The sequence below is a fragment of the Sarcophilus harrisii genome, chromosome 2, assembly GCF_902635505.1.
Source record: "Sarcophilus harrisii chromosome 2, mSarHar1.11, whole genome shotgun sequence".
Classification (NCBI taxonomy): domain Eukaryota; kingdom Metazoa; phylum Chordata; class Mammalia; order Dasyuromorphia; family Dasyuridae; genus Sarcophilus; species Sarcophilus harrisii.
Window position 1 is genome coordinate 44,926,042 of NC_045427.1, and position 14,155 is coordinate 44,940,196.

Below are 14,155 nucleotides of genomic sequence, written 5' to 3' on the forward strand. Positions count from 1 at the left end.
GTGTCTACCCTCAAGCAGCTCACAATTCTGAAGAAACAAAAGAGACACACATTCATTTACGATTATTTCACGTTTATTGTGTTTTCATTAACTTGTTTGTAGTTTGCTTTCCAGTTTCCCCTTTTATTTGGTGGAATGCCATTGCTAATAGCTTGAAGTGTTTACAACACAAAGTATCATTTCATAGGGTACAGGGATTAGAATAAGTATTTTTCTCCCTCCATCTCTAACCACACATGAAAAAGTAAATGAGGGGGGTTCCCCAAATTGAAATGTGAAAATTTTAGAGTTAGCTAATTGTTTAAGAAAAATAATACTCTAGATGCAAAGAATGGTTTGGGTTTTGTTTTGTTTTGGGGGGAGAAGGGAGGAAGATATAAAACAAAAAGGTAAAGATAAGCAATTACTAAAAGGCCAGGAATGGCTAGATAAAATGGCTAACAAAACTGGGAATGTTTGTCATTATTTCATGCAACGCCTGAATAAAGGGCCATGACCTTGAATATATATAATATGAGTCTGATGAGCCAGATGAGGACCTTGAAAAGAGAGGTGGCCTAGATGATGAAGAACTGGGACCTTGGCATTTGGTGGCTGATGTTGACAATAGCAGCGGATGCCAGGAAGCTGAGAGGCCGATGCAGGAATGAGCTCACAGGCGCAGAGATCTAAAACTGGGAGGGTCCTGGAAGGCCTTTTAGTCCAACCCCTACCTTTTAATGATGAAGGGACTGAGATGAGTGATTTTGCCCAAGGTCACACAAGGTGGCAAACACTGGAAAGGATGACCATGATCTGTTATCAAATACAAGAGAAATGAATCCAAGAAATGGGACCTCCTGAGTGACACTAGATATGCTGATAATTTACAATGGGAAGGACACATGTCCAAAACAACATAAAAATCAGGAATGAGAATGAGGTGTTGTGCTTCCTATCACAATGGGCAGGAAAGAGGAAATCAAGCTTATTACAAGTCTTATAGCTACCCCACGGAGAAAGAATTTAGGGTCATTGCATAGCTGCTGAAGCTTACTACTAGTGTATAAAAAAGAATCACATAAATTTTATTTCATCTGGCATGATTCTGCTGTTCTCTTAGCCAAGATGTATTATAATCACTGAAGTTTAGAAAGAAATGCCAAAGTTACTCTTGTCCCTAACCACAGGAGACTTCCTCCTAAAAGAATGGGAGAGAAAGGACAGAAAATCAATGATTAATAGTCCTTTATTTGGAGAGAGCCAACAGAACATGGAACTGTGAGTCTCAGAGGGAGACTTTATGCCAGACTTGACCCCTGGGTTCAGGATTAAGGTCTGGATCAGGCTCAGAAACTTCAACATGAGACTCAAACATTTAAAAGGAAAGAATCAAAAAGAACATGAGAGTTCTCTAGCCTTCACCAGAAGACTGGCTTTAAGCTGCTTCACCACTGGAACGTTAACATCCCAGCCAAGTTCAAATAGCCATTGTTTTCTGACCCACCTTCTCCATTTTTTTTTTTTTTTTAATACCTCTGGAGCTCTTCAAGATGCCTGGGACAGAGCAAACACTTAATAAAAGATAGAGAATCACACGTGATCTCTTTAGCTGAGAGATAATCATGAGAGAAGCAGCATGTCAGGCAGAGACCTAAGAAAATCTTCCCCTAACATCTGACAGCTTCCTGTAGTCAAATCCCATGGGGTGAGCTCTGGCTTTAAAATAGCAAGTTTCTATGTGGAAAAATGCTGCAAGTATTATTCATCTAAGTAGCTCCGAGAAAACTATATTCCTTAAGGCCACTGCTAGTTCATGAACTTTCCTATATCCCCCTTCCGATGAGGTAGAGAACTGTAAGGATCATTAGTTCTATTTCCAAACAAGTCACTTATCTATTAAAAGTCACGACAGCTGGCACACAGCTTCCTCTGTCCAGGGTGCTTACGTGGAGATGGGCAAGACCACCTTTCTGGAAGAAGCATATTCTACCCTACTTGTTGCAAGTCCTTCCCAATCTAGCGCAGGCATTTCTGTTAAATAGCACAACCCAAAATTCACTCCTACTGAAATGCCAAACTGTCTAATATATGTGCAATGAGAGCTGGGTATATGCTGTTTCTGAGAAGTAGGTTTGGATTTGTCTTAAGAGGACCTAGTGTCCTAAATCATAACATGCATCAGGCTATGGCAAACACCCCTTTACTGTTGCTCAGCCTTCCCATTTCATTTGTTATATAGCTTACCCAATGAACCTTGCAAGGCTTCTATTTTATTCACTTGGAAGAGCTACATTTTCTAGGTATTTCATCTCAGACAGAGTTTCACTCCCTACAAAGGGTATGTGCTAGCTAGCTGATACCCAGGAAGAAGCAGTCAAGAAGGACGCTGCTTTAAGACATTTTGGGCGACATAATGCTATATTTTGGTTTTTCTGTTTCCCTTTCAAAGAGCTAAATAAATTGACCTTCCCTAAAATGCAGATCTTGACTGACCACATGATATAAAGTATCCATGGCCCTGATAGTGAGGCAGTCACTGAGCACTTAGATAAGGGGGACCGAAGAGAAGGGGAAGAGGAGGTGGGCCACGAGACACAGCAGTGCCTGGAGCTGGCTGCCTCACAGCCAAAGGAAACAACAGACAAAGGAGCCAGATCATCTCCTGATGGTGAAATCAGTTGCTCCTACTTTCTTATACAGGGAAACAGTTTAAATTATAAAGAGTAAAGGTACAGAGTATGATACTCCAAATAAGAGTGGCCAACATGAGAAGACACTCCTGAAAGTCAGCTCCAATTTCAAATGGACTCAATCTACCATTCTACAAATTCAGCCAAGCTGTTTAACAAATAAATTGAAAATATCTATTCCAGGTAGGAAATTCAAAATTGAGAGGCTCTATTTGCCTAGATATCTGGCAAATGGAGGTCTAAGGGCTAGAAGCTCCCACAGACCCGACAAGTCCAATTGTTTGGAGCAGCAGGTCACAAGTTCAGAGCTGTAAGGGCTTTTGGAGACCTCTCCATCTTAGAGTTCCCTGGAGAAGAGCCTAGTTTATAGAGTTACAAAGGCACTTCGTGGCAATGCTGCAGTAGAACCCACATCCTTAAAAGTCAATTTCAATGTTCTTTTCATTGTGTCAGGCTGCTTCCCTTTCAAAGAAATGTTTTGGGAAAAATATAAAACAAACATCTCCAAGCTTTTCTCAGGCAAAGTTTTCTCTAGTCTAATTGTGATCAGAAAAAGCTGCTAAAACATTAGCATGGAAGCCAAGCGGCCCAAGACTCCCAATCTGACCTGCCATGGACCCCCAGCTTCTCATATAGCAAGCTGAGTCCAGCTGGGTTCCCTAAACAAGCTCACTCCAGAAGTTCTTAGGTGTTGAGGGGAATTAAAAAAAGGAATGGGATGTTAAGGAAAAGGCAACAGCTTCTCTTCCCCTAACAATCTTTAGAAAAGAGACCATCATTTCTTCCGGATGGCTTGGACATTCACCAACTTCTGAGAAAGCAAGGGGTTAAAAACTGGATCAGTCTCTCAAGACTGACTGTCTCAAATTTTTACAATTTTTCAGGTACGGTACTAGGGTCTCTGTGTTAGGAAAATTCTTCAAAGGCTTTAATTTTTTTTTTTAAACTTTTAATCCTGTGGCAAGAGATTTGGAAAAAGGAACTAAGGGAGCAAATCTTGAGTCAAAAGAAAAGCATTTTCCTAGTTCCCAAATGCCTGGTCACCATTTATGGTATAATTGTTTCTGAAGACAAAATACTTCAAATATCTAAACTCTGCAATGATTTCCCAAACCAAACACTTTGCTTTTCACAGAAAAGGAATGAAGTAAAAGAATGTGTGCCTCTTTCAATTTAAGACATCAGGAAAGAAGCAGATCAAGGACCGACTCAGAATGAGAAAGAATTAATTAACTGCAGTGCTTGATGTCACCTATTCTCTCAAAAGAAACAAAGACAGTAGCAGGAATACAAGGAGGTGAGGATAAGAAATCTGGCAAGTCAGTCTTGGCAGGAAGAGGTTCCATTCAGTTCCACTTCCTCAGGGAATCCTAACCTGGCTTCCATGATGGTGAGTGTGAGTAACAGAACATAAGACCTTGTGGGAAAGACACCCGGGCAGGAGTCTGGTTGGTTGAGCCTCCAGGCCCCAAACTGAGCAAGCCCTTGCTGCTAGTACAATATGCTATGCAAAGTTTAGTGTGAGACTCAAAAGATGTGCCAGAATTCAGTAAATAGTACTCTGGAATGAAGGCCTCGAATACTAAAATCTGCCCTGACTTCTTGGAGAAAGTCAAAATAGTTCTTTAAAAACAAGAACTGTACTCTTCATCTTCAGAGCAACAGCCATGGCAAAATGATGTAGTGTCAGGGAGCTCTGACAATCTAAGATAAATAGTGACTGAGTTCATCGCCCTCTACCCTCAACACGCTATTGCTCCTCACAATTGATGATCTCTGGTTTAGATAGATTTAGCTTAAAAAAAAAAAAAAAAAAAAAAAAAAGAGGCTTTTGCAAAATCTAGTAATTTCCTCTGTCAAACAGCTTTAAACTGTCCTTAATTTAAACATTTCTTCCTACTACTTGGGTTCCTTGGGGTTATTGGGGTCCAATAATTTCCTCTCTGTCTTGGACACTGAAACTTTAGCCCAGATTTAAAAGTCTTCATGAGGAACAAGTGAAGGAAGTTAATTGCCAAGGAAGTAAAAAAAAAATCCTCTTTCCCAAATGTTTATTTTGCTTATTTATGAGGAGGGGATGAGGAAGAACAAATGTTCTTTTCCCCCTTCTAGCTCCCTAGCGCTATTCTGAAGCCTCTCCTATTCCTAGAGGAGAATAGATGGAAGGCCTGTTTTCCAAATGGGAGCTGCAACTTATTAAAAATAAAGCCCATTCCTCCCCTGTGCCTCGAGCCTCACCCATTTAGACCCATGCTCACATACAGATGAGAACTAGGACCTGCACAACACTCAAATGCCGGTTATTTTCTTCAGCTACCTCCCTGGCTGGATACCAGTTCACTGACTCCCTGCAAGTTTCAGGAATGAGGAATCCTGGTTTGTTCCAAAGAGCCCTTTTCTCAAACACCCATTGGTATTTATAATGTGCTTTAATTTACTTTCCAGTGATTCTGGCAGCTGCTTTCCAAAACTTTCCTGCTTGATAGGCAGAAGTGCTGGAGGCTACAGCCCCAGAAGTAGAGCAAGGAGAGTAGGGACCTCCCCCAAAGCATAAGAGACAAATGCTTAGAGGCCTCAACTGGTTTAGACAGTACTTTCCTGGACTTGTTTTTCGGCGCTTTCTTCTGTCCGTTCTCGGTTCCAGTCCTTCAGGCCCTCTGGAAGGGAAGTATCCTCCTCCAAGCTTCCTGTGCCTTCCACAAACTCTTCATAACTAGATTTCTCTGCAAAAGGCCGGGGGCCCAGCAATTCAATCATGTCCGCCTTCTCAAGTACTTCCTTCTCCAGGAGACGCTTTCCCACCTACAAAAATCAGAAACCCATCTGGTAAGGTTAAGTGCACAACAGAACCACCAGGATTCTCACTCTCTCCCCCAAAGATGGCGGCCCGGGTAGGGTCGCTATTCTAAAATCCCATGTGGGAGGTCATGCTGCCAAAGATAACTCCCGGGCCCTCTGCAGTGACTTGCCTAGCATGACCATCTAGGAAGTGACCGAGACCAGATTCAACTTTAGGACTTCCTGATGTCAAGAAGTGTTCCAAGGCTGCATCAGAAATTCTAGTGGGAACATAACTAGCTGGCAGCATAAAAGTATGACAGGAAGGGCAACATCACCATTCTGGGTCTGGCACTTGAATAATCTCTTTTCCTGTTGTTTCTCATTTACCTTTTCCACCTGGTCCCGACACTGGGTCAGCAATTCCAAAGTTCTGGAATAGGCAGAGTTGATCAGATGACGCACTTCCTCATCGATGAGCTGCGCAGTTGCTTCACTGTATGGCTTCTCCACCAAGGTTTCCCCTTGCCGGGGCAAATCAAATGACATCTGGCCTAATTTATCACTCATCCCAAACTGGACAATCTAAAGGGGAGCAGCAGAGAAGGGAGGGGTAAGCCACTGAGATCCCCCTGAAGACCCACTGAAGGGGCCCAAGGGGCTTCTTACCTGGGCATACGCACTCTGTGTGACTTTCTTCAGGTCGTCCTGAGCCCCCGTCGTGATGCGGCCAAAGAACAGCTGCTCGGCCACCCGCCCCCCTAACATCATGCACATGCGATCAAAGAGCTGCTCCCGGGTGTAGAGGTACTGCTCCTTGGGCAGGTACTGCGCGTAGCCCAGCCCCTTTCCTCGGGGGATGATGGATACCTATAAGGCACACCACATCCAAAGCAGTCGATTATGTGGCCAATGACCATGCTAAGTACTTCAGCTTGACCAGCATAGTCAAATGATAAAACAGATGTCAAAGCACTTAGAAAAATGTAAGGAAGCAGATTAATCTTCTCCATATCCAGGGAGAGTGTTCTCCATGACGTGGGAATGAAACATCACTAATTTAACAACCTGCTATGGGGAGCCAAATCTGCCAGGAATTAAGGACCATGCCTTTCACAATGGTGTCTTACGCAGAGCAGATAAATGAAGAAGGCATCAGGTTTTGGGCCAATAATTTTAGATATTTTTGGAGTTTCCCTATGCTAGGTATCCTTCTGGGCTCAACATAACAACTCTCCCACCAGATGGTCCAGTAAATTCTATGGAATTAAGGACCACTGAGATAACATGTCTTTCCATTATTTAAGGCACTGGACTGGAGTCCAATCCCACCCCAGAGACTAACTATTTACATTATAATGCTGGTCAATCAATCACTTAAACTCTCAGAGCGTCAACATCCTCACTAACCTTATAGGGTCGTTGTGAAGATCAAGTGGGATAATGTATGTATAGTGCTTTGAAAACTTTCAAGCTCACCCTAGGCTGAGTTAATGGCACACTGACCTTCAGTAAGGGATCGGCGTGCTCCAAGAACCAACCCACCACCGCATGGCCAGCTTCATGATAGGCTACAGTTGCCTTCTCATTGGGCTGGAGAACCTGAGTCTTCTTCTCAAGGCCTGGGAAGAGTAGAGCGGGGAAAAGAAATGCATCAAGGCCCAAGCTGTACTCAGACTTCTCGGCTGATCTAGGGCCTCATGTTACCTCTCTTATTCCAAATGCAGCATGTCAGGAATGGGCATAGAAAACTCTCCTGATGTCTTTGACAGACTTAATACTTCTACTCTGTTTATTCTCTTTGATATGCCTTAAGATCCAAATTAGACAAATCCTCATTTCCTTCCTAATTCTATTTTAAACAAGAGGGAAAAAGCAAGAAATACCTTCTTCTTTTATAAAAGCCTAATTTTGAAAAGAAAGTTGAGATCACAGCATCTCTTTGTCCCACCCAAGATTTCCCATTTCACATTTTCCAAACTTGCCATTTTCTAATCCTTTCAAAGTAGAGATTATCATTGTCCATATATGGCGCCCTACTTTTTGTGATTCTGGACTAACTGGGACTTGCTATAAAGAGGCCTCAGAGCAACCCTGTAATTTATTGCTGGGAACATAGTTAACATTGGAGTGACTAAGTAGGAAAAGAGGAGATTTTAAAGAAGTTCCTTATAACGCAGCTTGCAAACAACAAATAGAAAGGTAGATAGATCAGAGAGAAAGCAAAGGGTAAAAAATGTGGTGGTCTATATCTTATAACTGATGATTACATTGGAGACTAGCATAGCTAGCGATAGATTAATTTATCAGAACTACCAAAATACACAATTAAGAAATTTGAAAATCTAGCTCTCATGCCTGTTACAGAGAGCTCCTCTTTGCTCCCTTCACCCCCCCTTTCTGTCAGACACAGAGCATAGTTTGCTGTCCCTTTGCTTTTGCTTCCCAGGAGAAATTTCTCCTATTTTTGATTATAGTTCTGCAGTCTAATCTGTATGCTCCAACCCTTGATTATGCATGGCCTTGGCTGAGATTCCCCAGAGTCCACTGCCTCCTATATCCCAGAGAAGCTGTGACTGAGCACTTTGGAGCTGCAAAGACTGCAGAGATTTGTTCCATAAGAGTCACTGAACTACAAATATGTCTATTTTCCATCTCTGTTGTGGCCAGAAGCAGAAAAGCAGGTAGCTTATCTTAACTAGAGATGAGCACTAATATTAAGTCTTTAAGTAACAAAGCCTCATGTGCAAGAAGCTCCAGAGAGGAACTGCCTGTAGCTTCCTTTTAAACTCTTCCTAGGAAATCAGTTTCATCCTCAGTTCTGCCCTTTCCACTCTGGTTTCTTAGAAGAAAATCAGGGTCCAAACCCTACCTTCCCTAAATTCTTCTTGGAAGTAGAAACAAAGACTACAAGCATATTCTTAACATCCTGCTTGGGAACACAACGTAGTTAAGGACCCCATGTTCCCACCATCCCTGAAAAGCGAGCAGATTCCCCCCCCCCCCCCCACTCACCTCCAATGACTCTCTCAATGGCCTGCTCAAAGTGCTTTTCTTCAACAAAAGCATTCAGATGACGAGCAGCAATCAGGGCAGCTTCATTACAGACGTTAGAAATATCAGCACCTAGGCCAGGGAAAGCAGACCCTCAGATGGGCCAACTTGGCTCTTGAGGCCAGCTCCCCGGGGCACAAGTGATGGCAACCAGGAGCTCTTGGCAACCAAAGACCAATTTGGTTACAGAAAATAGTCTCCAGCAGTGTGCATGAACTGCCTCCCCAGATACCAGGCCTAACTCAGCAGCAAAGGACTTGAAAAGAAATGGGAACAGTTTCAAAAATCATTATTTTTTGCCAAGTTCTAAAGACTTTTCTTTGGGACACTCAAAAGCAAAAAGCAAGTGACGACTGGGGCAAGAGAGTCTCATTTTCCAGGCTCCCACAAGTTTCATGGCACTGAGAATATTGAACTCAGGTTTTCCCTCAGACTTCCAACAAAATAAGGTGATAACACATTCAGAATTTTATGAAATGGAAAAGAACTTGAAGTAGAAAAGACTGATGAAAGCTTCCAGTTTCCTGATGACTATAATAGCTCTTGAAGTGGGGCTATTTTCTGTAGTTAGAGGAGAGTGACACAATTTGCTCAAAGATTTACACTCATTAACATGGTTTCATTTTATATCTGTCCTATGGACCCCTAACATAGTTTCATTTTATATCTGTCCTATGGACCCCAACAGACATACACAATATGCCCACCTCTCTTTTTTCTAACACAACAGTAGGACTGAATGAAACGGAATGAAATCAGCTGGATAGCTTGGTCGGCTGGATTTCCTGTCACAGGGAAGAACAGTTCTGGACTCTTCAGAGGATGGTAAAGAATCACTATGAAAACCTTTGACCAGAGCAGTAGAAATGGCAACTTTGAAGCTGGAACTGGGAGCAATGCTGAATCACCCACAGTTCCTGCTGTTTCTAACATCAATCAAAGAAAATAAAATATCTTGGTAACTTATTGCAATGTCTTAATTTTGGTATATAAGTGGGCATCCAAAGTCTGGAAGAGGGAGGAGAAGGAAGGCGAGAAAGTATATTCTTGGCACAAACTGGATCAGATTCATCAGACCAACTCTTGTGGGTAACTGATGCCAAGTCGTTTAGCAAGAGCTCTGCGCTCATCTCTGTGCAGCAGACAAATATAAATTCCTACATGTGAATTTACCTAACAACCAAGATCAGGTCCCCAAATAGCAACTATCTCCTCCTCCCCAAGAAAAAGGCTATCTATCCTAATGGTTCCAGGCCCCTCCCTAACAGAAAAAGAGGGTGAATTTCTGAAGAAAGAGTGGGTGGTGAGAGGGCAGCTGTGGTACACTGGGGATGGGAGCAGAGGAGAGGAAAAAGATTCTCTACATTGGTGGTTTGGGGGGGGGGGGGGGGGGGGAGAGAGAAGACTATGGAAGCCATTATGGGACATCTGAATAGAAGAAGTGACAGGGCAGAAAGACAGAGATTCTTGGAGATTTAGATTCTCTAAAAGAGGGGCTGCTTTCATGCTTAGCAAGTAATCTCTCTCTCTTTTTTTCTGTCTGTCTCTATCCTCTGGGTGCTAATTTTTAAGAAGGAGAGAAAATGCAGAGGAGAGTTTGTACCCAAAGTCAAACCTTGCAAAACGAGTATATAATTTTTTCTCTTTAGAATTTCATACCCAAGACATGATATGAGTTTGATTCTCTGTAATAAAAATAATTAAAAACAATTCACTTTAAAAACTACTAAGTAAGAGTCTTTTAGTTTTACTAAGTGGAGTTTTTTAAATTTCTCAACTGATAAAAATTCTTAAGATCAAGGTATACAGTTATTGACAATGTTGATATGACTCATCTCCTCCCTGTCTTCTAAATACAAAAAGCACACCATTAAAAAAAGCCCTTTCCCATTCTAATACCAGCTATTCTCTGATACTCACCAGTAAATCCTGGAGTCAGAGCTGCTAGTTTCCTAGCCAGGGCAGTTCTGCCAATATTTTCATCCAATTTCAGTGGACGAAGGTGGACTTTAAAAATGGAAGATCTGCCTTTTATATCAGGGGGTCCTGCAAAACAAGCAAGAGATGCAATTAAATGGAACACATTTCACAAAGGTCAGGGCTGTGTTGGTTTTCCTTGCCGTAGGAAGTTTCAGGTATAGTGAAATGAGGAGACTATAAACATTATAATGGAAGCCTGGTGATATAGTGAATCAGGAATATGAATGAATTAATGGAAAAAGAATGATTACAAAGTGCAAAGCACTCAGGATAGAAAGAGAAAAGCAGTTCCTGCTCTCAGAATACTCAGCTTCTAAAAGGAGGAGATAACACATTCTAGGAGTTTCAGATGTCATTCAAATGAAAAGGCCTCCACTGTCCTCAGGGTACAAAAGCAAGATATTAACCACATGTATATAAAATTAACTCTCAATTTTTGGAGCTGAAACACGGAAGCAGCAGTGTGCCCCAAGAAACCCCAGAGTTGAAGGTTAATCCTTTCCCCAAGCAGGAACAAATTAAGTATCACAAGACAGTCCATGCTATCTATGGAAAGCTTGGCTAGAAAATTACTTTTTGTTTTGCTGAAATCTATAATCTACTCCCTTTATATCCCCTACCTGTTAAGTTCTACTTCATTTTCTAAAAATTTCAAATATGGCCAGTTTCCTTTTGAGAGTCTGGCCATGAGTCATATCTATTATTTCTTGCAATTTAAAAATAATATCCTTTCTGAAAATTCAAAATAAAAGTCTAATTCTATCTAACAGGCCCTTGTTTAACTATACTAAATTCTATGAGCTCATATAACCTCTTTTCCTCAAGGTTTCTGTTGCTTCCACTTCATCAACCAGACCTTTCCCTTTATGGTAAGAATTATAATTAAGTGCAGAATTTGGACATAGCTATGGTGCAGAATTGTTCTGCTTCTCTATACATGTTTTTCATGCATTTTTCAATGGGGAGAGGTGGGTAGGAAAGAATTTGGAGTAGAAAATAAAATTGAGTTGTAAAAAAAGAATTAAATGCAGAATAACCATTCCTTTGTATATGCCTTCTAAGACAATGAAATTATTATTAAGATTAAGTAAAATGAAATGATCAGATGCACATAAGACCAAAAGCCATTCTCCAATAGGTCAAAGGATATGAACAATTTTCAAAAGAACGGCAAACTATTAACAGCCACATGAAAAGAATGCCCCCAAACACTAATAAGAGCACGGCAAATCAAAACAATTTTTAAGTTCTATCTCATACTTAACAAACTGGCAAAGATGAAAAAAGATGGGACCAGTATGTGGTGAAGAAACAGGAACACTAATATCCCATAAGCAGGATTGTAGGATGGGATACCCCATTGGGATTTACATAGATAATGTGACTAAATGGTACACAAATTGTAACTTTGTTCTGAAATCAATGATGAACCCTAAAAGACTTATATGAACTAAGGAGAAGTCAAGCCAGCAGGGCTAGGAAAATAATCTAAACGAGAACCACAAAAATGGAAGTGGGAAGAACAGACACAAAACAGGAGAAACCAAAGGATACAAAATTATAAAGAAGGAACTTGGGCCCAAAGACCTTCCCCTGCTCCTTGGCAGCCCCTGAGCCAGAGGTTGGGTAGGTTACATAGAGCACAGGGGTTTGTTTTTTTTTTGGTTTTTTTTGCTAATTAGCTTTGATGAATCTTTCCCCCAAAAAATCTCCTTGTGAATAAAGGGCAGCTTAGCTGGTAGGGAGGGAGATGGGACTTCACAGTGACATTTACAGAGCTAGTCCCCAGTAACTATTTTTATCCCTGGCAGTTTATTGATTTGTTATAAACAGTGATATGCTAAAGCCAGATTGTATTGGCAGCTGATTATTAAATTTTCAGGAATTTTAGAATCAGTTGTTAAACAGAGCCAGTGCAATTTAATCAGCTCTGCACCTGTAATGTTATTTGTTGCTTGAAAAGAGCTGGTGTCAAGTACAGCAGAGGGTACTTTCAATACATTATTGATAGCTTTAAACGATTGTAGCTTTAATAATGAATCATTTGAAAGCAAGCTTTAATTGCATTTTGTTCTGATGGTGTTAATACAGTGCTGAGAAGAAAGTCTGGAGCAGCCATGAAGTTAATAGAAAATTTTCCTAAAATCAGCACTAGCGAGCTGTTTGATTATCAGTTGCAATTTTATGACTTGATAACTGAAATAAAACAGAATGATCATTTAAAAACTTTTGAATAAAATTTATTCTTTTTCTCCCCATTTAAATAAAAATCAAACTGAGTTGTAAATGTAGTTAAAGAATCTGAAACTGAAATGATTAAAACTGATTAAGTCCTCGGACTGAGATAGCTGGTATGTAGTTGACAAGCTGCGACTGTTTTGTATATTGATCATTTTCTGCATTATGTTTTCATTTTTCTTATTCTTCTTCCCAGCTAACATCAATTTTTTGTAAAATCTTACAGTAATGATTTGACGTTCTTAAAGAACTTGTATTAACTACATTACAGTCAAAATTAACTAAAATTCAAAAAGGGCAAAGTTGATCAAACCCAACATAAGAAGTTTGGAAAATTTAAAGACTGGTACTAGAAATCTGAATCTCAAGTTGAAGAAGGAAGGAAGAAGCATTTAATAAGTGCCTGCCATCATCTTCCAGTCACTGTGCTAAGCACTTTACAAATATTATCTTATTTGATTCTTACAACCTTTAGAGGCAGGTGCTAGTATAGCACATATGATAGCCATCCTTTTATAGAGGAAGTTGAAGCAAACCAGAGGTTAAATGATTTACCCAGAGTCCACAAAACTAGCCATATCTAAGGTTGAATTTGAACTCGATTATTGCTGACTCTAAGTCAAAGGCTCTATACATAGGGCTATGCAAATACTCAAGTTGAAAATTTGATGAATCAGGATAAGTTAAAAGAAATTTCATTTAACAAAATATTAAATTTAATGCTTTTCTCAAACAGACTAGAAAAATATAATTCAATGTATTGACATATCATTTAGAAATGATTATGAAAGCATATATTAATTTATTAGAACCGTCTACTTGGCTTTATGAACCGTCTACTTGGCTTTATGAAGAACTAACTTCATCATGAATAGCTGGTGAAAAAAATTGTATCATTTAAGTGAAATTTTAAAACATGAAATTGATTGGGCTATTTTCAGGATTTTGTAGATAATGTAGAATCAAACAATGTTCCAATCACTCAGCTATATAAAAGGCTAAAAAAGGATAGCAATATTGCTTTTGGTAGTTCAAAGAAAGTGAATTGTACAAGGATAAGAAATGGTCAAATAATAGACCCTTTGACAGACTTAAGTGATGGCATGTTTATTAGAAAAAGAGCAGATTGAGAGACAACTCCATCTGATGACTCATGGTTGAATTGTAACCATAGGCTAGTCATGGACACAAAGAATTTTGGTAAAAAAAATCAAGGAAAATTTTTGTCAAGAATCTCTTGACTTTACGGCATTTACACTAAAGTGTACTATACATTTTATTATGATCTGTGAACTTTTCACTTTATATGAGAAAATGTATAATAAACTTAGGCATGATTATACATGTGTACTTTCTTTTTTTTCTAGCAAGCCAATTGTTAAACATCTACTAGCATGCCACTGGTAATGATGAACAACAACTTCATCCAAAAA

The 14,155-nt window shown here is 40.1% G+C and overlaps 1 protein-coding gene across 2 annotated transcripts in view; it reads right to left on the reverse strand.

Moving 5' to 3' along the window:
• Nucleotides 1–55: 55 nt before the first annotated feature.
• LOC100914950 (AFG3-like protein 1) overlaps nucleotides 56–14,155 on the reverse strand; it is a 36,476-nt gene continuing 22,376 nt past the window's right edge. For both annotated transcript variants that reach the window (XM_003758508.4, XM_031950099.1), the window contains exons 12-17: nucleotides 10,425–10,550; nucleotides 8,466–8,576; nucleotides 6,957–7,072; nucleotides 6,120–6,320; nucleotides 5,841–6,035; nucleotides 56–5,474 (exon numbers count right to left, since the gene is read on the reverse strand). In XM_003758508.4, the coding sequence (XP_003758556.2) occupies nucleotides 5,256–5,474; nucleotides 5,841–6,035; nucleotides 6,120–6,320; nucleotides 6,957–7,072; nucleotides 8,466–8,576; nucleotides 10,425–10,550 (968 nt within the window). In that variant the 3' untranslated portion in view covers nucleotides 56–5,255. The remainder of the gene's footprint in view (nucleotides 5,475–5,840; nucleotides 6,036–6,119; nucleotides 6,321–6,956; nucleotides 7,073–8,465; nucleotides 8,577–10,424; nucleotides 10,551–14,155) is intronic.